Source organism: Drosophila obscura, unplaced genomic scaffold, assembly GCF_018151105.1.
Source record: "Drosophila obscura isolate BZ-5 IFL unplaced genomic scaffold, ASM1815110v1 contig_87, whole genome shotgun sequence".
NCBI classification, from domain to species: domain Eukaryota; kingdom Metazoa; phylum Arthropoda; class Insecta; order Diptera; family Drosophilidae; genus Drosophila; species Drosophila obscura.
Window position 1 is genome coordinate 2,787,942 of NW_024542880.1, and position 26,516 is coordinate 2,814,457.

Here is a 26,516-nt window from a genome sequence, read left to right on the forward strand (position 1 = left end):
TGCCCAGGCGGCACCTCGCCCCGCCTATATGCCTCCCCGACCCCGTGTCTATGGTCTTTAATAAAAATTTTGCTGTATTGAAGGCCGGGCCCTGGACAGACTGAGAGGCTGTACCTTGGCTGGGAAACTTCCTTACAAGTTTCCAAATAAATTACTAGCGACCATGACACGGCGCATTTTCAGTTATTATTTTGCCTTTTACATTGCCAATTGTCAAATTGGTAAGGCAGGGTTTTTTTTTGTTCGGGAATTAGAGGTGACACAATTCCAAAAACTATCGGCAACGTCAGCGATGCTGGCACTCCTCCAAATATAATAAATTACAAAAACTTAAATTCGTCTTACAATTTCCAAACAAACACAAGGACACAACAAGAAATAAATTGAACTGTCCACGATTCATAATTAAGCTTTTTTCGTCATCCTTTTTTTATGTTTTCGGTTTTCCTTCGATATTTCTTCCGATAGTTTTCCAGCGCCCGATCCGCAGTTATATTCTTGACTGCAACTTTCGGTAATGCATACGGCTACTAGGTTTATCTGTATTTTGTCGATCCAAACCGACAAATAAAGTAAACTATCGCCCATTCCAACCAGCTATCGAAGATATAAATACCATTCCGTCCGCCTTCCATCCGCAAATAACACAGTTCTGCTCACGACTGCGTCAAAGAGGTAAACGGAGGAGCACCGCACTAACAATATTTCCAAAATATTGCCACCACCAGTGTGACCGTTCCTCTCCTCAGCCAGTCACAATATAAAGTCACTCATTGCTTAAGAACTCTCACCTTAAGGTAATCTCAAACAATCCGAGTCGATCTGATTATTGCATTCCAACTGGCTCGAGGCATTTCTCCTGCCAGCCTTCCATAAGTGACTCATATTTCCGGACAATTAATTATTTCCTGGCGTGTCCGTGTTAATTCTACTCAGATCAGTCATCTGTCCCTCCAAGACTTCCAAAACCGATTTTCTGTGCGGGTGTAAGTTTGTAATATGCCAATAGGCCACAAGGACAGCAACAAGCATTTGCCTCTGACCTCTTCAAGCCGTTTACGCACCTCTTTCGTCTCCGGAACTACGCCGACACAAAAAATCAAGTCACCCTTGACTCCGAGAGAGCAAGTAGTAGCCCTGCAGCAAGGACCAAATCGGTTCTATTTCCTTCTCCCGGGACCCTCAAGGTTCGAGCTCTGACGCAAAAAGATTCGAAAGGCACTTTCGTCAGTAGCCCCGTCAGAACTCGCCACTGCACCACAATGGCTCAATCCGCCACCTCTGTCGCTCGGACCAAATTGGTCGCCGCCATTTTTGAAGAACTGGGTTGCTCACAGGCTTCAAGGTGTTAGAGCCAGGTCATTATCCGCGGATATCCGGACGCGGCGAGGTCGTCGCGGAGAGTGCCGAATGGGAGGCACGGATCAGCCGAGGAGAGTGGGACAATGGGATCGGGCTGGCAGCGACTGGACGCATCCCCAAATATGGTCATAAAATCACGCCACTGTCCGGGTCCCGTTGCGAAGCTAGTGGAACCCAAAGGACCGGCCGATGAAAAATACGGGCCGCGTGGGAGAACCGTTAGCCGAGGCCTATATATTGGGGCTGGCGGTGGTGATGCGGTCTCTTCCAACGCGAGCAATAAAAGTGAACGGTCAAGTGTCCGAGTGAATACATTAAGGCGAGCGAGACAAAGAGAGCGTTCGTTCTCTTTCGTAGTGACCAGACGTGTTTTTGTTTTGCGCTCCGCACTTTCCTTTTGTTTAACTTAAACAGCCGGTGTTTTTATCTATAATTTAACTCTCTAACTAACTTACATTAAAATCATACTTTTACCGCGGGTGCATGCCTGATAATTGTGTAAAAATACAACTTATTTAATAAATTTTGTGCGTCGGTTAGTCGTGTGTTTGTGTTGTTGCTTTTCGTAAGTACGCCCTCTCATTATATTTAGCCGCTCTTTGTCGTAGTTATTGCCATCTATCACTCTCTCTATCACCTAACTCTCAATAACTGTTCTTTCACTCTCGCTCTTGTAACTTTTTGTGCAGTAACGCTCTCACTTATAAGCTGTTGCGGCAACCACTCTCCTCTCTCTATTTTTTTTTTCCGATTTCACTTTAAGCAATTGCGCTGCACAGTGGTCTGATTGCTATTTGTTTTGAACTTTTTTTCCCGAAGTAAAAAAAAATAAAAGACATAAATATGGAATTTTCTGTCGTCTGTGCCAAAAAAACCTGCAAGAAGCAGATCACCCATGACCAGCCCAATATCCCCTGCTGGCTTTGCGAAAGCGTAGTGCACGCAAAATGTGTAGGGATCACGGGCCGTGTAGGAGACGCCATTTCCCAAAACAACGGCCTACATTATAGTTGTGAGGAATGCCGTGCCGTGGAAAACGACATGCGTTCGTTCATGAGGCAGACGCGGAGTGGCTTCAAAGAGCTGATCGTAGGCTTTAAACAGCAGTATAATCGGCTCTTGGCCATGAACACTCAGTTCAGCAGTTTACAGCTGCTGGCCGAGTCTCCGAGGCGCAAGAAGTCTACTCCGCGGGACTGAGTGCCGACTGCCTCATGTCCGCCGGCATCTGAAAAACTTACTCCGACCACTCCCTTAGTGCAGCAGTTGATTACGTTTGCTACTCCAAGGGCAACGATCGCTGCTGGTGATGCAGATTCGGGAGCCGAATGCGCCACTTCGGAGAGTATGCAATTAGAAATAAAAGCCGTCGGCTTAAAGGTGGAAAAATTTAACTTTTCTTACGAAAGGTAGATATCTTCCTTCAAGATAAGCGTCTCCCCAACTCAATTTAAAACCATTTGTTCCGCCAAGTTTTGACCAGAGCAAAGAGTTTAAGGCTAAGAAAAAAAATAGGCCCCCCATTACTCTTCCTAGCATTCAGACCAGTGCTCCATCTCCATCCTCAAATAGTGCTCAGCACTCTTTTCCTTGAGAGTCTCGCATTCTCATCCCACGTTATTGTGTTCACCGAGACCTGGTTAAAGCCGGACATCCTTAGTTCCGAAGTTTTGGCAGGTCAGTACACAATTTTTAGAAATGACCGTTCGTCTCGACGTGGAGGTGGGGTCCTTATTGCAGTGGACTCAAACTTCACGTCGGAACATTTCATGGTCCAGGTTCAACAAGACCTGGAATTCCTGTGCGTAAAACTGATTCTCCCAGGCTTTTCCATTTTCATTACTTGCTCGTATATTCCACCTTCCTCGGATATCTTAATATACGAGCATCACCTGTCCGCTTTAAAAACTGTTTCTTCCTCGCTATCAGATAAAGACCATATGATAGTTCTTGGCGATTTTAATTTGCCAGGTGCTGTTTGGTCTTCGGTAAATGAGTCTAATAACCTTGTGCCCATGTCACGACATGACTTTATCGACGGCTAGCTAGACCTATCCCTGTCTCAAGTCAACCATGTGAAAAATTCCTTGGGTCGATTGCTTGATCTGTGCTTTGTCTCGGATCCGACCATAGCGTTGTTAACCCGAGCCCTTCCGCTCAGTATACCTGAAGAATCCTACCATCCTACATTCGAAGTGTCAGTCGATATTGGCCCTAATGTATTGGATCGAATGGGTAGGCTATCTGAACGTGTCTGCTGCTTTCGTAAAGCCAAGTTTACGAAGCTTAATAACCATATTAGGGATTTTGATTGGTCCGCTCTGTACTTGTGCTGACGTTATGAAAGGCACACACATTTTTTACAATGTACTTGACACATTTTTGATTCTTGTGTCCCACTTTCTTGTCCGGTTAGATCTGGAAAGCCTCCTTGGTTTACCAAGGAGTTATCCAGTCTAAAAAATTTAAAATCAAGACTTTATAAAAAATTTCAGGATGTTGGTTCTCCCTCTTCTCTTTCTCACTATGTAATAGCTCGGTCAAATTTCTCCGTTCTTAACGCTCAATGCTATAAAAACCACCTATCTCGATGCAGGATACGATTTTCACAGGACCCTAAACAGTTTTACAGCTTCGTAAATAGTAAGCGTAGAACGTCCGCACATCCATCCTCGTTATCTTTTCTCAATATGTCAACAAACAATGATCAGGCAATTGCCGATCTTTTTGCCAAATTTTTCCAAACAACCTATTCTCATGAAAGCTACACTGGTCAGCCGTATCCATACAGTTTACCAAGGTCGAATGGCATCTTCAGCTCCTTGTTAAATGAAAGCTCACTGCTTCATGATCTTCGACTAGTTAAGCCGGTGTTTTCACCAGGTCCCGACGGAGTTCCCGGCTGTGTACTCAGGTACTGTGCCGACGCTCTGTGTGGACCCTTGCTTAAACTATTCACCCTATCCATTAACTCTTCATGCTTCCCCCCCATCTTTAAGGAATCTTTTATTATTCCGCTCCATAAGAAAGGTAGCAAGTCTGAAGCAAATAATTATAGAGGTATATCTAAGTTATCCGCTATTCCTAAAATGTTTGAAAAAATTTTAACTCCGCACTTGCAACATCTCTGCAAATCACTTATATCTCCGTCCCAGCACGGATTTATAATGCGACGATCAACAACCACAAATTTATTAGAGTTTACCTCTTTTATCATTAAAGGCTTTCAAGGTAACTTGCAGACGGATGTCATTTACACTGATTTTAGTAAAGCATTTGATTCTGTAAACCATTCCCTTTTAGCACAAAAACTTGACCTTGTTCTCTTGAAAAACTCCTTCTCTTCACCTGTTAAGGTTACTTCTGGAGTACCACAGGGCAGCCATCTAGGCCCCCTACTATTCACACTCTTTATTAATTATCTGCCTTCAGTATTAACAAACTCTCGAGTACTCATGTATGCGGATGATGTTAAACTTTGTGTCCAGTATAAGGACATTTCATTTCACTCTCGCTTGCAATCCGATCTCACTCGCTTTCAATCATGGTGTTGTGCAAATATGTTACACCTAAATGCCTCGAAATGCAAAGTAATGACATTTCATCGCTCCAGCCCCCTATTGGCTCCTTATAGCCTCTGCGGTGGTTCTCTTGAGAGAATTACCTTGGTTGATGATCTTGGTGTTAAATTAGACCCAAAGTTGAAGTTTTCTGAACACATTTCTACCATGGTAAATAAGGCCATGGGTGTGCTTGGGTTTATAAAGAGGTGGTCAAAGGAATTTGACGACCCCTATATAACGAAGACTCTCTATATCTCGCTTGTTCGTCCGATTTTAGAATACGGCTCTTCGTATGGTGCCCCCAGTACAAAGTACACCAGGACCGTATAGAATCAGTCCAGAAAAACTTTTTACTTTTTGCTCTGCGTGGCCTTAACTGGGATGCAGGTGTGAGACGGCCATCTTATCCTCGTAGATTGCTGTTAATAAACCTTCCAACCTTAGTTAGTCGTAGAAAAATGCTTGGTGTGATTTTTATGCACAACCTGATCAAGGGTGATGTAGATAGCCCTGACTTGTTGAACCGCATAAACTTTACGATTCCTATTAGATCTACTAGAAACTTAATGCCACTTCTCTTTCCGCTTTGTAGATCGAATTATTCCTTGCACGAACCATTTAGGGTACTTTGCTCGGATTTCAATTCCCTCTACCACATAATATCAACTACTAATACCCTTCCTCTTCTTAAATCACTAATACTAACAAACCTTTCCCGTAAATAGTTATATGTTTTAGCTATCTTTGCATGTTTAGCTTTTTGAGTTGTGTTTAGCTCTAATTTTCCTCGAATTTTAGTCTAACACCTATCTTTCCTGCATGCTCGCGATCGGTTCGGTAACACGCGTCGCGCGTCATGCGGCAGCGACCCTCGGTCGGTTGGGCGGGAGGAGGGGTTCGTTTCTGCCTAGGTTCCGCGCGTAACAGGCTTCGGCTTGGTGTCGCATGGGCCACTTGATGGTGCAGTCATTGCATATCAACGTCCAGACACAAAAAAAAAAAAAAAAAGGCGTGGCCCGATCGCAGAGTGAGTGTAGAGTTAAGAGCAGATCAGCACCTGCCCGGTGGTACTAGAGTAAAAGACAAACAGTTGAGTGCGGATTCAGGGAGCCGGATTGGGGCATACGCTGAGATCGTGCCCCTGACTCAGAGGTACCAATGTGCTACGCCTGGAATAGTTCACGAGAGCGCACACTGGGCAAAACAGCCAATCTAGCGGAATTGAAGTCAAATTTTGAAATGTGATTAACTTAAAATGTTTTTGTTGGATTCGACTACCAACACAATAGTTAGGCAGCCGATAGTTTTTCAAAAATTATGCTTTCGATTAAAGTGAACATATGTTTTCGTAGGTACATCATCACATTTTCAGACTATTTTTTACTCTCCAAACTTGTGGCTTTTTTATTAATTAATGTGGCTAATTGTCCTTGTAAGTTTGAAATTTAGGCTGTAATACACGGCATGTTTTTGACGCAAACGCACTCTTTTCATGGTGTGGCTGGCGGAAGATGACTTCCCCATCAAAATTTTTGGCATGTGAGAAGTATATTTTTGCGTACATTTTAGACAAAACCAAATATAATGCAAGAAATCCAAAAAAACGCTTACGAAATTTTACCAGCAAACTGATGGAAAAATGGAAGAGGGCTTTTAGGGTCCGTGAATGCTTTGAGAAACAAACTAAAGAATGGTTAGATGGAATGCTCTTCCTTGCAGAGATAAAAGATCAAACTCTAACGGGACGACCTGAAAAAGACTTCGGTGAATGCCACACAAAAAATAAGACGCTTAAAGTATTAGAGTTAACTGAAAATAATATATGCGAACAGATTATGGCGGTAGCACGAGTCAATTTGTATAAGGCTGGAAAACGAAGTGCATCTCATGTGCTGTCCATGCTGGATACTGATTCTATAAAACTTAAGAAATGCGTTTAATCAAGCACTCAACTTCCAATTAAATAAACTCCAGACAAAGCCTGAGCTTTATACATTGATGGCGGTTTCCTGAAAACTCGTACAAGCATTTGCAAGCTCGCACAAAAAAGCGGGTCGAGTCTTTGGTTACAAAACTGCAGAAATTTTTATAAAAGAGTATCCGTGGTTTTATATGCCTTCTTTGCTTCACAAAATATTAATGCCGATATAATATCTGCTGTAATTTTACCCATAGGCATGATGTCGGCTCTAGAAGCGAGAAACAAAGACTTTCGAAATATAAGACTAAATCACACGCGTAAAACTTCACGTACAAACACTATGCAGGATTAAATGCATGCACTGTTGTATTCATCCGATCTATCAATAAGCTTGTTGTCAGAACGTGAATCCCGCTTTAACAAAAAACATACAAAATTAGATTTGGAGGTAAAGAATTTACTTCTAAGTCTGGACTCGAAAGCTACATAATCCAACCATCCCTGCGTGACTACTTGGTCGTCGGGCAACAAAATAAATTCGTTGCATCGAACCCCGTCCACTGAGCTAGCCCAGCCTCGTTCCGACGGACAAAAAGGTTTCGTTGCAACTGGCGCCCAACGTGGAGCCTAACGACCAAAGTAGAGACCAGTGGGAGAGGAAGGTACGAGGAGACAAGAGAGAAAGAATAGCGGCACTATGGGAAAAGGGCAGCGGATACACACATTGAGGAAAGAGGAGCTGATTCGGTGTGAACAGGCGTGCGGCGTGCGACTGGAAGGCACGCGAGATGAGATGCGAAAAGCATTTAAGGAAGTGCACGAGGCGGCAGATCTGCTAGAGGCTTGGGAATGTCAGGCGGGTAGAGCATCGCCGACATCCCATGCTGACGACAAGTAAGTCGAGCATGAGCATCTGACACTTCCGACAAGCGCGGCCGCAGCCAAATTATGGCAAAAATCAGCCGACTTCCAGCAAGAGCTTATCGCGAGTCTCGCGGTTCCGGAAAGACTGACCACTCCAGCGACTAGCCGGCAACGACGCTCGAGCAGGGACAGGAGCCGAGACACCAACAGACAGCAAGTCAAACCAGCTGCCACCCTGCCGGCCCGTCAAGACTATGCCATGGTGGACAAGCAAGTAAGAGAGTGGTCATTCCGTATCGACGGAACGACGAAGCCTCTCGAGTTCTTGGAGCAGGTCGAGTGGTCGGCCCCAGAAGTGGGGCGAGCCGTTTAAAGAATATATGGTCTAGATGCAGATGCTCATGCGGCCTCTGAAGTGTCCCCAGTCAGAGCAGACAGAGCTGATAAGGGAGAATAGTACCCCAGACCTGAGGGCATACATGCGTTCACACAGGTGCAGAGACCTGGACGCAATGATGATTTTAGCCGACGAATTCGAAGCGTTGGAAAGGGATAGAGCGGACTTTCAAAGAGAGAACCCGACGACGAAGGCACGAGTAAACAAACAAGTCAGCGGAGACGGAAGTGTGCCGCCGCTGCAAAGATGGGTCAGGGACGTAAAAGGGAAAGAAGATGGCCCAGACGAGCATCGAGAGTCCCCCGCAGAACCACATTGAGAACGGATACGTACGGAATCAAGCGCAGGCCTGTAGGCGATGTGGGAGTGGGGAACGTTGGTCCAGGGAGTGCACGGCCCATCCGCTCACATACTGTTGGAGGTGCGGAAAGGTCGGGGTATGCTCCCGGAAGACGGGAGGATGCTCCGAAAGTTTAGAGAGGATATCCAGCTGACCGTCGTCGTGCTAATCGCGGAAGTGGAATGGCAGGCTACAGTGGATAGAGGAGCCACCAGTAGTTATTAGCTGCGAGTTGGCGGACAGGCTGAGGGGAACGGGAAGAAAGTCTGCAACGAGTAAGCGGGTGGGTTTGGTGGATGGCCACAGCAAAGAGGTGACTGCCCAGCCCACATAAAGCTAAATTAGAGATTTAAAACAAGCAGAAGTTAAAGGTATATAAATTCTTAAACCCCCTATTAAACGGATATCCTGAATAAAAGCCCCAGCACATATAAATAATAAATCTTTAAACAAAGCATGTGAAGACGCAGGTGGCGCTATGGAACCAGGAGGTTCAAATGGCGTTGCTCATCTTGCCGGGCGTGATCGATGAATTTGTTTTGGGGTGGAACTTCCGAAGCGTGATCGGAGCAGTGGTTACCTGTGCGGGGCACAGGTCCCTGTCAAAGATCGGAAAGGAGTTAGCATGGAAGAGAGGCTGTCAGTGGCCTTAACGGGACTTCAGAACCCGCGATGGAAGCTGGAAGCCGGCAGAAACGGCGGTGGAAGTCCGGGCGCGAGCATGACAGGACTCAGACACGGGAGAAGAATCGACAGAGGCGTTCCTGGCACGAGAGTTAGAGGAGTTCGCCATGGTCAAGGGAGTGTCTAATGTAGCGGCGCACACGATCACTATGAGTGACGTGCAGCCGATTAAACAGAGATATTTGCCCAAGAACCCCAAAATGCAGGCGGAAATCAATCAATGGACTCGCCTATTGACTCGCCTGAAGGCAAATTACACTGGAGGAGGAGAGCAGTAGGCCAATCACGGCATTTACGGTATCCGGCAAGGGACTATACCAATGGAAGGTGATGCCGTTTGGACTGACTCGGCGTCGGCCACGTTTCAGCGGGCTTTGGACTGGGTAATAGGTCCATAGATGATGCCACGCGCGTTCGCAAATCAGGACGACATAATAGTCATCGGAAGAACAGAACAGGAGCACCGAAAGAATTTACAGGAGGTTTTCCGAAGATTACGGGCAGCCAACCTGCGACTAAACGCGTAAAAATGCCTATTTTTCCGGAAAGAACTGAGGTACCTTGGCCATAAGGTGACAAGCGAAGGGATATGTACCGATCCAGAGAAGGTCGCGGCGATGGCTGAGCTAAAGCCACCCGCCAACGTGAAAGAGCTGCGTCAGTATTTAGGAGTAGACTTCGCGACGTTGGTGTAACCGCTAACAGCGCTGCTAAAGAAAAAGGTCGCGTGGGAATGGAATTCGAAGCGACAAGAATCGTTTGAGGCCGTAAGAAACCGGTTGGTGGCGGACCCTGTGTTAACCTGCCCCGACTTCTCAAAACGATTCGTGCTCCAAACGGATGCTAGCGATTATGGTCTGGGGGCGATATTGATCCAAGAGACGGAAACGGGGAAAGGGTGATCACCTACGCTAGCAGGTAGAAGGAGTGCCTCGCCATAGTCTGGACCATCAGGAGGCTTAGGCCATATTTGGAAGGATACCACTTCAAGGTGGTCACTGACCACATGGCCGGGAACGGTCGCTAGGTGGGCGGTGGAATTGCGGCAGTATGACTTCGAGATAGCATACAGGAAAGGACAACTGAATGTGGTCGCGGACGCGCTCCCCCGGGAACCCATAGCGGAACGATGCTTACGTGTGGAAGGAGGAGGGGACGACAACCAGGAAACCGAAGGGCAGTGTCCGTGGCTATAAAAAGTCAATGCGAGGATGAAGACGGACCCGACTAAATTCCCGGACTACATGGAGGAGGCAGGTGGGGTATACTGGCAAATCCCGCATAGGGCCGGCGACGAGAAGGTGGCGGCATGGAAACTATGCGTGCCCAAGGACTTGCGAGAACGGGTCTTAAAGGAGAATCATGATTACCCGAGGGCGGGCCATGTGGGCGGCAGAAAGACGGCGATCCGTATCGCCACATGATATTACAGGCCCGGGATGCAGCGGGACGTTCGAGCATACGTAAGGAAATGTGAAACGTGCTTGCGGCTCAAGCCAAGCCAGCTGCAGGCAGCAGGGAAAATGTTGACACAGGCGCCGGAAGAGCCTTGCGCCAAAGTTTGCGCGGACTTCGTGCGACCACTGCCGAGGTCAAAACATGGGAATTCCATGCTGCTGGTGCTAGTGGATCGGTTCTCCAAGTGGACGGAGCTGATCCCGCTGAAAAAGGCAACGGCAGAGTCGTTAATAAAGGAGGTCGGGGAACGCAAACTTTTCCGGTTTGGCGTACCGAAGGTAATGGTGACCGACAACGGAGTCCGGTTCACCAGCCGGGCGTTCAAGAAATTCCTCGAGCAGATGGGGATCAGGCATCAATTTACGGCTCCATACACGCCACAGGAGAATCAAACGGAAATAACCAATAGGCCGGTAAAAACTTTGATCGCACAATTCACCGAAGGGGATCATAGGGGTTGGGATGAGAAGTGGCCCGAATTGATGTTGGCCGTGAATTCGGGAGTAGCGGACTCCACCGGGAACTCGCCGGCCTATGTGGTGCAGGGGAGAGAACCAAGACTCCCGAAACCGTTATATGATGAGGAAGCATTCGGAACAGTGCAGGAAACTCACACGCCTGAAGAAAAAGCGACCAAGCTTAAGGAGTTGTTCCAATTAGTGAGCGAAATCTACAGGGGGCAGCCTTTTCTTCTGAAAGAAAAAGAAATGGTGAACAGGTAACAAAAAATGAGGAAAGGAGAGATACGTGAACCTGAGCACTGGAATATCCAACGTCGACCCGGAGCTGTGAGGTGAGTCGTCGGTCGTGGTAAGTTGAGGAGAAACTGGGTGCAGAGAGGGATCCAGGTCCATGGCTCAAACATTGGGATCGAGGGAACCAGGAGCGTCGGGTTTGGCAAGGCGGGCGTCGCCCACGCGTGGTCTACCCGGCGATGAATCAGATGATCCTCGGGTCCGAGCCACTGCGTGGGGGAGACGACCCATTTGATCCACTTCAGAGGCGTAAGTGGTTTCACCGGGATAGCTAGTCATGAATCCGAATCCGGGCGAAGGGTCGGAGGACTCATTGATCGCGGGAGGATACATGTCTGGTGTCTAGAATGAAGAGCCGAGGGCGTGCTGGAAAGAAAGGCAGATAGTGAGAGGAACTCCAGGTTTGAACGAACTTAACATGGCCGGGGGCGATCCAAGCATCACAGAGGAGACACATACAGGCTGCAAGCAGACACGGGAAACGGGCACCTATAAAAAAAAAAAAGAAGAGGAGGTGAATCTATTGAGCATGGAAAATAAAAATAAAATTTATAATAAAATAACAATAATAACCTGTGTGGAAAAAAGGAACCCAAACCTGCATCCTACGGTTAAACCGCGGCGAACACGGATGAAGAGCGGTTCGACCACGAGAACCGTTAGAGAGAGCACGAGAACGAGGTGAAACAAACGTGAGAGCGCACTAGGAGAACCCGTAGGGGCTATGGCGCTAGGCACCGTTAAATGGAACGATCGGCACTACAACGCGGATATAAAGGCAAGTGAGGAGATTGAAACGGCCACACAACGAATGTGGGAAGCAGAAGGAAAGAGTAAAATGGACGCGGTTATGAAGCTTGTGAGCGAGCAAGGTAAAGTATTGTGGGAAGGGGGCTACGACGCCCACACCTTCGGTCAGCGACGGGCGGAAATGCTCTCGCGAGGAGACGAAGGGAGTCGGCGGAGTAGCTCACCGGAGCTGCATCTAATGGCGCACGCCGATCGTGTCCCCCGCAGGCAGCGACTCCGCAGATTTCGAGGTAGTGGCGTGGACCCAAGCGCCCACACGCAAGGAGCAGGCGAATTGGCGCGCGGCGGAATCCGAGGTGGAGGTCGAGATACTGAGGGGGTGGCGGAGCGGCGAGCGAAAAGCGAGCAGGAAAAACGGCTGGCCGCATGGCGACGCAAGACAGCGTTGGCAGCACAGAAGAAAGCCTCCGGATCCAGCATGTGCGGCAGGAGATCGCGGAATTGGCGCATCAAGGCCAAGCAGGAGGAGAGACAGCAGAGGCATGCGGCGGTCACCTCCGAGGAGAGCGCCAGTAAGTCGGAGGAGGAATCCGACGACGAGAGCGAAGAGGGCCCGCCGCCAACACCGTTTCGTCCCGCACAGAATCTCGAGGCCCAGCCAGGGTAGGAGGAGTGGCAACGCCGACTGTAGGAGGCGGAGGCAGACAAAGAGGCCATGTGGGAGCAGCCATAGCCGGAGCAACAACAATGGCGGGGGCCCGAGAGCGTGGTCAGGGAACCGTACGTATCACAAAGCGTGCGGACTGCGATACGCGACGGGATTCTGTGGCACCACCAGAAACTGCACATCACAGCCGGAGCCAGAGACAGGGGCACACGTGTGGGAAGAGGTCTCGCAGCGGAGCAACCCACGCGACCTTCGGAATAGGAGCGCGGGGCTGGCGCCGACGGCCGAAGAACATGGGAAGGAAGCGACGACGAGCGCGGAAGAAGTCATGGCGGCGGAGACGGTAGCGGCAGCCGAGGCGACGACGACGGCTGAAACCACGGCTCCAGGCGATTCGGAGGCCAAGGCAGCGGAGAGGCTAGCGGAGGCCGAAGGAGCAGCGATGTTGGCGCACAGAGCATCAAGTGTGGGCTACGCAAGAGCCAAGCACAAGGGCATGTACGTATACAGCTGCTACATAGCGCCACGCCACACGCAACAGGAGTAAGAGGCAGTCATCCGCGACATCGCCAACGATGCCCAAGACAGATCCCCGGTCCTAATAGCGGGTGAATTCAACCCATGGGCCACGACCTGGGGCAGTACCAGGAATACGACTCGAGGGACAGCGCTCCTGGACAAGTTCGCAAACGTCAATATTTGCCCAATAAACACAGGAAGCGCCCCGACGTATCGCAAGGCAGGCCGTGAGTCTATCATCGACCCAACGTTTGCAAGCCCGGAGATCGCACGCCATTTCAAGTGGCAAGTGCTGAGCGTGTACCCAAATAGCGACCACCTAGCAGTGCTGACGGACATCTCAGCCCCCAGGAACACCGCCAGGAGCCAAAGAGCATTACAGACAGGCTGCAAGGAAGGAACACTCGACACAGGCGCGCTCCTCTCTGCAGCAGAGAGCCTAACAGCCACTGGGGACGCCGAAGCATGTGCGAGCGCCATCTCCAGGACCGTCATAGTGGCCTATGATGCAGCTATGGAGGGAAGGAAGATCGGAGTTTGTGTGCAAGGGAGTGGCGTTCAAGACTACATGGAAAGCCCTAAGAGACGCCATTAGAAGCAGAAAGGTCGAATTCTTCCAGGAGCTCTGTGATGTGACAGATGGGAAAAATGGGAACAAAATTCGAGAGGCTGGTATGCAACCGACTCGAGGCTGAACTGACAGAGCGCCAGAACCTCTCCACTCACCAGTACGGATTCCGGAAGAAGAGGAGCACCATAGACGCCATTGTGATGGTCACCAGACTGGCCAAAGAAGAGAGTGCCCCACCCAGTTAAAGGAAATAGTCAACGCCCTCTTTTCTTGGCACCCACCACACGAATAAGAGGATTGCGAGGAAAACGTAGATGAGGCAGCCACCACCATCAATGTGAGAGAGGTGCTGAAAACAATCTAAAGAACGTCAAGGCAGCAGGCCCCAATGGAGTCGCCAATGCGGCCCTGAAATGGCTAGTTAGCACCCACTTGGAAACATTCACGAGAAAGTATAGCGGAAACGAGAGTACCACTAGCTTGGAAACGCCAGAGGACCTATGCGACCCATCGGCATACCGACCACTATGCATGCTAGATGGCATGGGAAAAAAATTCGAGAGGCTGGTATGCAACCGACTCGAGGCTGAACTGACAGAGCGCCAGAACCTCTCCACTCACCAGTACGGATTCCGGAAGAAGAGGAGCACCATAGACGCCATTGTGATGGTGACCAGACTGTCCAAAGAAGAGAGTGCCCCACCCAGTTAAAGGAAATAGTCGACGCCCTCTTTCCTTGGCACCCACCACACGAATAAGAGGATTACGAGGAAAACGTAGATGAGGCAACCACCACCATCAATGTGAGAGTGGTGCTGAAAACAATCTAAAGAACGTCAAGGCAGCAGGCCCCAATGGAGTCGCCAATGCGGCCCTGAAATGGCTAGTTAGCACCCACTTGGAAACATTCACGAGAAAGTATAGCGGAAACGAGAGTACCACTAGCTTGGAAACGCCAGAGGACCTATGCGACCCATCGGCATACCGACCACTATGCATGCTAGATGGCATGGGAAAAAAATTCGAGAGGCTGGTATGCAACCGACTCGAGGCTGAACTGACAGAGCGCCAGAACCTCTCCACTCACCAGTACGGATTCCGGAAGAGGAGCACCATAAACGCCATTGTGATGGTCACCAGACTGGCCAAAGAAGCCATTGCGGGAACGCGATGGGCTGGAGGCACGAAGAAATACTGCCCGGTTTTGCACGCTAGATGTGCGGAATGGCTTCAATTCAGCCAGCTGGAGTAGTATATTCGCGTCTTTGACACGGAGAGACATATCGCAGTACCTTATACGGACGCTGAGGAGTTTATTCACGGACCGCGTACCCATATGGAGGGACGAGGGAGCGAAACTACACACCATCACCGGCGGTGTGCCACAGGGCTCGGTCCTAGGGCCGATCTTGTGGAACATCATGTATGATGACATCCTGCGGGTCGCACTACCAGATGAGTGCACGCTCGTCGGCTTCGCAGACGACATAGCGCTCGTTACAATAGCGAAGGGCGTACAGGAGGCAGAAGCGAACTGCAACGCAGTTATCATGAAGATAGTAGACTGGCTCGAACAGAACAGAATTTCCTTGGACGAAAGAAAAACGGAGGCTGTTCTAATAAGTATCAGGAAGCAAGTAGAGCAGGAATGCGTGAGAGTAGGAAATATCGCAATACGGACCACCCCAGCCCTGAAGTACCTAGGGGTAATGCTAGTCCATATGCTAAGCTTCAAGGCACACCTGGATTACGCCAGCGCGAAAGCAGCCACAGCAACGGCGGCCATATGCAGGATGATGGCCAACACTGGAGGAACACAGCAGCGCAGCAGATAGTTCATCGCCGGGGTGGTCAACTCCATTATCCTATATGGGTCAGCTATGTGTGCACCGGCAATAAGGGTGCCTACTTATAGCAGAGAGAGCAGGAGCGCATACCGACGCTGTGCACTCAGGGTTCCATGCTGCTTCAGGACGGTGTCCGAAGACGCCGCTCTGGTTGTGGCAGGCATGGTCCCACTGGATCTCCTGGCGGATGAGCGCCAAAGCGAAATGGCGGTAGCTAGCGTGCGGCGAGAGGGCAGCATAGCCCTGTGGCAAAGGCGCTGGGACCAAGCCAAAAAGGGGAGCTGGACCAGACGGCTCATCCCCCAGCTTAGTCCAGAAGGAGAGGCCAGATCGACCACTAACGGGCTTGGCTGCTTGAAGCGGTATCTACAGCGGTTCAAGCATGCCGACGACCCCTACTGCATTTACTGCGGACCTGGAGTAGACGAAGAAGAAGACGACGAGCACGTCTTTTTGCATTTTTCCTTCCTCGCCGACTCGCCAAAAAGCTGAATGCTACGGACAGTGCTGGATAGTGGACAAAAACTTTCAGCTGGCACATATCGGCTACTCCTTCACCGTAGCAAGCAGCAGCTGTAAGGGTGCAAGAATTTGCACGATCACGCAAAGCCTTGCATACCCTCAGACTGAGCGCGTGGCAAAGGACGTAGTGCATACTTCGAGGCTTAGCAAGGTAGCACAGGGTCATGGGGGAAAAGTTCACGGTTCCGACCATCCTCCGATCCCCCGCTCAGGCAGTGTTCCGGTCAACGGGACGTCGGGGAGGGGCGGGACGTGGCCAGCGCGGGAGCCCCCTAGTGCAGACCTAAAAAGCAGAAGGGATGGAAGCAGAAAACCCTTTCGTGGGCAGCTCGGCACTGGCAAGATCGCCAAGCCAACCGACGGAAGAGGCGCCTTATGGTGATGCGTCGGCGTTCGGAAAGGGCAGCAAGCTCGTCTGGTCGCCAGTACCCACCTCAACTCCAGCAGCAGGACAGAGCACGGACCAGGACGTTAGGGAGACCCCTAAGAGGACAAGAGACCCTGCCAGCCCGGCAAGCTTGCAGAGAACGACGCCGCACAGTGGCTCGTTTTCTCAAAACACACTAATAGCTTTTGAACCCGGCTAGGTATAAGTTGTAACGAACCATGGATCCCATGGTTCGTCACAAGCAGATGACGCAGCCAACGCTACTCCCAGGTGAAGCGATCAACACCCAGCAAAAATGCAAACTCAGCACACGCCAAAAGACAGGAGACCAGCACAAGGGGCTTACGCAGTAAGTACCTAAAATAATATTAAATAAATAAATATTCCTAACAATATATATTCCCGAATTGCCAACGAAATTCCTTTCCCACGGTACCGGTGCACACCGATCACCTTACCTGGTAACCCTCGATTACCGGGCAAACCCCCCACATGCGCGAGCCAGTCAACAGTCTCCGACTTTCCTTACCGGGAATATTGGACACTGACTGCAGAGCTAATGATTAGGTAACCTTCTGTTACCGATCAGCCCGTCTGCACGCGCAGACTATAATTCGGCAATGTATATTTATGTAAGAACCCTTCCCACATTCTGGAGTAGAAAGAAGATATCTGTAAGACATTCATGGGAAAATGGAAGGCCGCCCGATCTATAAAAGGCACTGCCTTGCATGAAGAAAAAGGCAGTCAATCAGCCATCGCAGGCAGGCAGTACACCAGCCATCGTAGGAAAGAGTCCACCAGCCGTAGCAGTCAGGCAAATAACAAACACGCAAGTCAAACCACCATACGCGTCGTAGAACAATTAAACATAACATGACCGGGTAGAATAATAATACGGAAGAATAAAGAAACCCATTTAAAATTAAAAAAACCAAAAAAAGTTGTGATTTCTATTTCAGTTGCTGGAAAAGTTCCTGGTTTTCCCAATAAAGTCCTCGTGAATTATAAATAAGTTGTAATTCAGGACCCTGGACAGACTGATGCATACCTCAGCCTGAGATAGGACATTACAAGTGGCGCCCGAGCAGGGACTTTAAAGGATTTTTCGTAGAAACTTCAAGAAAACCGAAATCAGGGACTTCGTGGATTAAAGACCCACTGCCATCAAAAAGAAAATTGAATCAATAACAAGTCCGCGCACTTACATAATCCGGGCGCGAAAGCAAACGCGAAAATACGCAGTGCCGATCCTAAAAGTGCCGTGTAACAGTGACTCATTGCCAAAAATCAACAGAAATCAACATGGAACATCACGACGATGAACAACCAGAGGAGGCATACCCTGCGGGACACTTTACCAATCCAGGGGTCAGCACCGGCTGGATCCACAAGCTCCGTCGGGACGAACTAGAAGTCCTCGCCGAAGAATTCGGATTCGGCAGCGAAGGAACGGTCGATGAACGCCGAAAGAAATTTGCGGCACTAGTCGCCGGGCCACTCGTGCAAAAAGCCTGGGTTCGCCTAGGAGAGTTCGAGAGGCACTAGGCCAAACCAGCCTCACGCTCTCGCTCCAAGTCACCACTGCCCACTACTCCTGGACCATCCGACACTCGCCAAATGGATCCTAAGACCGGATTACGAGTCCCCGCAGCCACCGAATACCGCACTCCTGCAGCCCCGTTTCCGAGGCCCCTAGCTACCGAGACCCACCCAGCACCCGTACCGAGGGTCTTGCCAGCGATCGAAGACCCATGGAAGGGCACCACTACAACCACGCTGCACCAATGGCGGAACGCATCCGAAAGTGGGGAATCCAGTTTGACGGCCAAGATGACCCTCTATCATTCATCAAACTGCTCGAAGAACGCGCGCTCTCGTATGGGGTGGACACAAACCATCTGCCGCGGGCCATGGCCGAACTTCTCACAGACCGTGCCAGTCGTTGGTTCCGCACCAGCCGCCTACAAAGTTTCTCATGGGAACATTTCCGACAGGAATTTTTAACGTTCTTCTTGCCACCACGGTATTTTGAACAATTGGAAGACCAGATCCGATCCCGCAAGCAAGTGGCGGGGGAAATGTTCAAAGATTTCCTCATCGAGATCCGTCCACTCATGCACCACGCCAGGTACGACGCAGCCAAGGAACTGAACAGGATCTACGACAACGCGCTGCCAGCATATCAGATGTACGTGCGCCGACACGAACTACAAAGCACAGCTCACACTGTTGGCCACAGTGTTCGAGAGCATCCAAGGGCGGACCATTCCGACCACTTTCGCACCCCCGCGGAACACGCCAAGATACCCAAGGCCAGCTACAGAGCAGAGGAACAGTGACTCGCAGTGGACGCCATTTCGGAGACCACATTGGGAGTCGACAGACACACCAGGGAGACCGCCAGCTCAACCAAACAGTATGACGAATCCCGATATAGCACCTCGCATGATCACGACACCCATCGCCAACCCACGCACCGCCTGTCGCCGGTGTGGTGAAGCCGGGCATGCGGCATACGACTGCCATAGTCCCTCGATCCTATTCTGCTGGGAATGTGGCAAACGCGGCACACGGACCGTCGATTGCTGCCGCCAGAATACGTCGGGAAACGACATGCGTCCCCAACTGACACGGGATCAGCCGGGAACGACGCCTCCTCCAACCCGCGACTAAATAACTCTCTACACGTAAGCAACGGCCGGATAGTGGCGATGGTGACCATAGGAGGACACGCAACGGAAGCCACAATCGACACCGGGGCATCCAGAAGCTTCATTAGCGCAAACCTCGCCCGACAACTAGACAACAACACCAACCTGCAAGATGCATGCGTCCGCATACGCCTGGCCGATGGCTCGGTCAGAGTGATCTCAAAAATCGCAACGAACCCACGTCCACGACCTACAACAACGCTCACGGCACCCAATAAGGCAACGCAGCACTTGACACCCAAATCAATCGCAACGAATACGAAGCAACGGCACATTACGGAGAACACGAATCCAAGGTCAACACCAGCAAACAGCAACCAAGCAATTGGGAAAACGATTCCCACGGTCACTACGGAGCAACCGCGTCCTAGGCCAACAACAGGGAACACGCATTCCAAACAAACCACGAGGATCTCACACACGAGACAAACACACTTGAACCCGGCGCCTGACACAGGAAGCCCAGACCGAAGACAAGCAACAGAGCAAGCACGCACAGAATCCACAACGGAAGAATTGAACACACGGACACCCTCAAAGCCGACCACCAGCATCGAACAAGGACAACGGCAGCCACCATCCGACAGCCCAGCAACTCGGGAAACAGCCACGCTAACCCCACGCTGGTCGGGGCCCAAAATTGAACTGATATCCACAGAGCCCCTCAACGCGGGCCCGGAAACCAGGACGATAACCCCACGATACACCGACAGCCGCCCTGTCGATCCTCGCCAACACAATGGAGTACCTTCCGCGTACTGACATGATTCTTAGCGCCATGCAACAAGCCATGCCTAGAGCCATGTCCGAGATCTCCGTCGCCCACACAAGTCGTTGCTGCGATACCAGAGGCGTCATCGCGACTCATCTGTTCACGTACCAGTCTGGCTGTTGTATAGCACGAGTACTACACCCGGCATACCAAAATATCGTACCCATGGTCGACACCACACCCATCGTCGCCGACATAAGCGACTACCCACGGAGGATCGAAACGCCCAGCGCCTTCGACACAACCCTCTTACCCGAAGACCCCAGCCAGCCATTTGACTCCGAAGCCGCCGATCCAACCGAACCTGAGCCCGAACCAGTCCCGGAGCCGTGGCCGCTGGACTTGGCCCCGCAGACCGTCGCATCCGTCGCCCAAACAAGCCATTGGCCCAACAAAAGAGACATCGTCGAGACCAGCCAGTTCATGCACCAGTCTGGAGACAATACCACCCAAGTGTTCCGCCAGAGCTACAAAACTACTCTACCCACGTCCAACGCCTCCCCGATCATCGCCCACATAAGCGATTACCACCGGAGCATCGATCCGTCAAGCCATCCTTCCGAAAAACCCGAATCAAACCTTTGACCCCGGAGCCACCGAACCCACCGAAGATGACCCAGAACTACCGACGGATCCTTGGCCACCCGATATAGCACCGCAGATTCGAGAATGCCTGGACAAATAACTACCAAAGAAAACTGCCGAGAAAACCATCGTCATATGGGATAATCGACCCACCAAACACCAACTACAAGGCACCCAGAACAGCAAAAAGGCCACGATCACAGCAGCAGTAGAACCTAGACAGCAGGACCCTGGACAGACTGATGCATACCTCAGCCTGAGATTGGACATTACAAAGTCTGAAATTGAATACGTACATATATTGCAATACTTAAATAATTTTTTAAAAGAAAAATTAAAGTATGCGTGTCACTGGAGAGGGCGTAATTAACGGTCAAACTTGAATATTCGTTTTTTACCCTAAAAACCATCATAAAAAAATTAAAAATAAAATTGAACAACATGCAAATATATTTTTGTACAAAAAATCTTAGATTTTAATAAATTTCTACTAGTAAACTACTATTTTAGCGACAGGGTGCTGACGTGGGACACGAGTTTGTGTTCCAGGGCATACAAAGTCTCAATCGGACCCCTGCTCTGGAACGCCATGTACGATGGAGTGCTGAGGCTCCCGATGCCATCCAGCAAAAGCTTGGTAGGCTTCGCGGACGACATTGCGATAGTGGTGGTCGCAAAGGAACTCGCCTTAGTGGCTTAGCAAACTTAGCAGCTCGCGCACATTGTCATCGGCATTGGTTAGATCAGTGTACCTTGAACGAATATATGAGAATATAATACATATATAATACACACTATATAGGCAGACTTCAGCATCTTACCGAACGCACTTGAATATGAGATACGCTGGACATCCAGGTAAAAGTCCGACCACTGTTCGCGGCGTCATGGTGCTGAGGAGACGCTGCAGCATCTTGTCCAGGTCGATGCTGTGGAACTTTATGAGACCTTGTGGATTTTGAGACTTTTGTTAGGCTACATTCGCGCCCACATCGTTGCTGAGGCCGCTTCCTTTGCTGCGACTCATTTCCACCTCCAATTTGTTATTCAATTTGGCCACCGTTCTGGCGGTTGGCCTGAAGCTTGGCGTTGGCCAACTTCAACTCTTCCGGCACCAGCAGGAACTGGGCGACAGCCTTCTGCAATTCTCGGCATAGGAATCGGTCGTTCTGCTTGAACGTGTCGATGCTCTCGAAGATGACCTACTGCAGCTCATCCTGTTCGTTGCGCAGAAGCTCGATCTCCTGAGTCATCTCCAAAAGCTTGCTGTTGTGCTCCTCCGTAATGCCCTTCAACTCGTATTCCAGTTGTCTGTGAATCGAAACGGAGAATGGTTACGGGTATGTCGATTGATTCTCCTCACGGGGAACTCACCGATTGACAAGTTTCTGGGACTGGAAGGCTTCCAGAAGTTCATGGACATTGCTGCCACGCAGGTGCATGCTCTTTGGATCAAAGGAGCGCAGTGCCTGGTTCTGCTGCTGCAGGACCGCCTTCAGCTGGATGCACTCGTCGCGGCGTCTACGAACCTCGTCCTGTAGGGCGGCATGTTGGGCTGCAATGGAAAAGAGGGTGGGACAGGTGGGGAATGGCACGAATAAGTAGAGTAGCTGCGAGGTGCGCCCATCTTGCGATGGCGATTAACATTGAGCTCGTGGATCTCAATGCCTTGTTTAATGCTCGTTCGCAGCTGGTCGTGCTCGTTTCGCAATTTCTCGTTCTCTACCTCGAGCTCGGAGACGCTATGGTATGTGATGTGAGTAAGCAGTGTGTGGCATGCAATAATACATAAATGTAGTAGTCGTTGTAGCATGGCAACATGGATCGATCCAACGATCGATCCTGTGGCCACATTCTTGAGCAGTCATTTGAGGAGAACAATGGCTTTCACACTTACCGGAACGAGTCCTCCGTGGGCTTGTTGCGACTGGTCAGCTTTATGTATTGCTCCTGAAGGATTTTGTGCTTGGACTTCCCCTCCTCCAAGATGGAGCGCAGCTTCACCACCAGACTGCTGCAGTCCACATAGTTATCTGCAAGAAATGAGAGTCCATCAGATCCATCTATCGCTTGCTGGCTTACGGCTATCTCGTACGGCTCTTTCTCTGCAGATCTGCAGTCCGATTAATGTCCAGCGTGTTCTTGGCCGAGGCATAACCAACGTCCTCCTAGTTCTGGCTGGAAGCCTTGCTCGCGGATCCCGTGCGCAGGCTATAGACGCCGTTTTGCTGTAAGCGACTTAGCTCCTCCTTCAGCTGGTAGTTCTAGCTCTCGAAGACCGCCTTGTCCTTGATGGCACGCTGATAGGTTTCGTTCAGTTCGTTGTTGTCGATCTCAGCCAGCATAAGCACGTTCTGATCACGCTCTTTGGACTCCGTGTTCTTGGCCATCTCGATCATTTCGTCCACTTGCCTGCGCAGTTCCGCGCTGGCCAGGCAGTAGGTCTGCTTCTGGCTCAGCTACTCGCCGGATGTTGATTCGAATGTGTTTACATTCGAATCTCTGCTGTTGTGGAGGAATGAGCTGTCGCGGACGATGTCCGGACTGAATGCCATAGTTCACCCAAACAATATCCGCGATCTGATTCAGATTCGGCAATCTGATCATTCTCTGCGTTTTTAGTTTTATCGTATCTTTAAAATAGTTCCTGACACAGATTACACTAGTCAGCACGACATTTAGACTGTGGCTCAAAATGACTTTTTCTTATAGATTTCGGGGCTTAAAAATTTTTAACGAATTATGGTTTAGTTTTTTTTAAAGAATTTTTTAAAATCTGGTATTTTTTTAATGTTTTTTTTTCAGAGGTAGTGTTTCTATTTTTCACATAACTTAAGTATCTTATATCTGCTTGCATATAACTTTGCAGTTCTGAAAAGCTGACAAAGGCAGCTATAAATCCGACCCAGACACTTTGTAGCTGCAGCTTAAGGCCTGGAAGATATTAAGCTTTCAAATAAAAATTTCATCATTTTTTGTGTTGTTTTTTGTTATTTTGAGATTTTGACTTTAACGACTCAGGAAAAGTTGAAAAAAAAATTCTTGGCCAACATTTTTAGTTTTAGATAGACGCATTAAGTAGGCGGTACTGCAAAGTTCTATGCAACCGGATATAAGATACTTAAGTTATGTGAAAAATAGAAGCACTACCTCTGAAAACAACCATGAAAAAACGAGAAGGAACGTGTGAGTCGCTTCTGTGGACGCGACTCTACTTATACCCGTACTCAGTCAGTATATACATTTTTGAGCTTATGATTTTTTAGAATTTTAGAAAAAAAAAATTTTTATTTTACATTTTTTTGCTACATCTGATATCTACATCTACAATGTATATTCTACATCTAACATGTAGATTGTACATGTTTCATTCAGGTTCTACATCTCCTCTGATAGGGGTTGCTCGCGCACTGAACGCGGCATAGTGTGCGAGCGAGAAAGAGATAGGTAACGTCTCTGGCAGGAGGTCGCGGAAGAACAAACAGAAAATTAATTTCTTCATTCTGGCTATAATTAGAATCCGATCTTAATCAGATTCGGCAGTCTGGTAGATATGGGTATTTTGTACGATACTGCGTTTTTAGTTTTATCGTATCTTTAAAATTTTGCCTGCCACAGATTTTCGTCCTTTGTGTAGGCGGAAGGGGGCGGGACGAAATTTTGAAATACACTTGTAGCAGTGTGATATCACATGAGTCTGGAAATCAAATTTGGTTGCCCTAGGCTTTATAGTCTCTGAGATCTAGGCGGACAGACAGACATGGCTATATCGACTCGGCTATTGATGCTGATCAAGAATATATATACTTTATGGGGTCGGAAACGTTTCCTTCTCTGCGTTACACATATTCACTATTACCACAAATCGAATATACCCCTTGACTCTTTTTTGAGTACGGGTATAAAAACGCATCAATATGGGCTGAATTGAAAGGAGTAAAACACACACACACAGAGTACATCCCACCACAAAAGCAAGTGCTGGCTAACAATACAATTTATGGTTTACTTCACTTTGAAAAAGATTATTTCAATTGCAAAGCGATTTGAATGGTAACTGTTTCGGAACAGTTTTCCGTGTGACAGGTAATTCAATTAATTCTAATTCATTGCCTGGGATTTAAATACAAAGCGCCAAAAACCCGTGTTATTCAGAATCGAATTAAATGTGTTTTTGTGGGTTGTTAGTCTTTAGCTGGGAACATAAATACAAATACTTTTGGTAGCACTAACTCTTCGACGGTTCTCATTGAGCTGCTGTTGGGCGTTCCAGAGACGTTGGTGGTGAACGACAAGCGTATGGAACCTCGCCAACGAGGCTATTCAAGCGGTCGAGTACTGGCTAGCGGTCGCAGGACTAGAGCTTGCTGCTCACAAGATGGAGACGATGCTTATATTGAGCCAGAAAGCGGTTGAGACAGCCAGAATGCTGGTCGGGGGGACGACGATCCAGTCCCAGAGGTCGATCAAATACTTGGGTGTCCACATCGACACGAGGCTGTCCTTCAAGGAGCACCTGGAGTATGCCCGCAGGAAGGCCAGCCGGACCGCAGGATCACTTTCTTGGAGGCTGCTGAACACCAGAGGCAGGCACAGGAGCAGGCAACGAGGAAGTTGCTGACGAGCGTCGTGACGTCGCAAATTCTCTAGGCCGCGCCAGTGTGGTTGGGGGCCGCGAAGGTGAGAAGTTATATGCGAGGGCTGGAGGCAACATACAGGCTTTGCGCCATCAGGATCGCGTGCTTGTTCCGGACCATCTCGGACGAAGCAGCGCTGGTCATCGCCGGGCAAATTCCTCTCGGAGAGCTGAGATGGGAGAGGAAGGAGATGTTCGACGCCACGCAGGACAGTGGAGCGGCTCACTCCAAGGCAGAGCTGAAGGCTGCCGCCAGAAGGAGCAGCTTGGAGAGGTGGCAGACAAGGTGGGACAGCTCACATAAAGGGCGCTGGACGCACACCCTCATCCCACGCATAGCGTGCTGGGTTGAGCGGAAGCACGGGCTGGTAGATTTTTACCTCACCCAGGCTCTAAGTGGGCATGGCTGCTTCCGCAGCCACCTCAAGAAAATTCTAATTCTCTGGTGCCCAGATTGCGGCATTGGCATAGTGGAGGACGCACAGCACCTCTTCGAGTGCCATCGATTCAGCTACGAGCGGCAGGAGCTGGAATCCGTCGCAGGGTCCAGGTTAAGCGTGGAAACTCTGGTGCCGCCCCAGCCCCCCTTTCCTACCCATTATTGTTACTATTAATTTTTACACATTTTATTGACAATAAAAAGAAAAAACCAAGTGCATAAACCCTGTTGACCAGTGTAAATTCGTCGTAAATTCGCACAGAAGAAACGGAACATCTTCGCTGTCGCATTTCTCACCGCATTCGCTGTGTACGTGTCGTTGCCCTTCTAACCGCACCCGACAGCAGCCGCTGCCAGCTTCTGTCACTCTCTACGTCTGCTGTTCTTCGTCCATCCTTCTAGCTCTCTTTGCCACTGCCATCGACGCTGCGTACATAGCTCAGCCAACACTTGAGCCACTGCCGCTGTCTAACGCTGTACCTAACGCTCATTGCCGCCCACGCTATTCCAGTTCTTTGAGGAGTTTGATCAGAATCGTAAGCCAAACTTTGTCTCTGTTCGCCGTTTACGCGTTCGTAAGTTCGCCGCCGTCCGCCGTGGCAGCACAGCCAGCCTTTGTCGGCCCGCTGCTCTTCGTCGTTTCAGTTTTGCCGTTGCAGCGCTGTCTGTACCTACTGAAGTACAATCATGTCAATCTCATTGAAAGACCTCAAAGATCAGAGGGCAAAAATCAAACGCAACATTTTCCACATTAAAACGATG

At 49.5% G+C, this 26,516-nt stretch overlaps 2 protein-coding genes across 2 annotated transcripts; one reads left to right on the top strand and one right to left on the bottom strand.

The window, feature by feature from the left end:
- Positions 1-15,860: 15,860 nt before the first annotated feature.
- On the top strand, positions 15,861-16,190 carry LOC121405258. Its single transcript, XM_041595876.1, has one exon. The coding sequence runs from the start codon at positions 15,861-15,863 to the stop codon at positions 16,188-16,190; it is 330 nt and encodes a 109-aa protein (XP_041451810.1).
- Positions 16,191-21,367: 5,177 nt separating this feature from the next.
- Positions 21,368-22,326, bottom strand: LOC111078629 (unconventional myosin-Va-like). Its single transcript, XM_041595877.1, has 6 exons — positions 22,275-22,326; positions 22,054-22,234; positions 21,886-21,990; positions 21,713-21,743; positions 21,501-21,643; positions 21,368-21,431 (listed from the first exon to the last, which is right to left on the bottom strand). The coding sequence occupies exons 1-6, from the start codon at positions 22,324-22,326 to the stop codon at positions 21,368-21,370; spliced, it is 576 nt and encodes a 191-aa protein (XP_041451811.1).
- Positions 22,327-26,516: the final 4,190 nt, after the last annotated feature.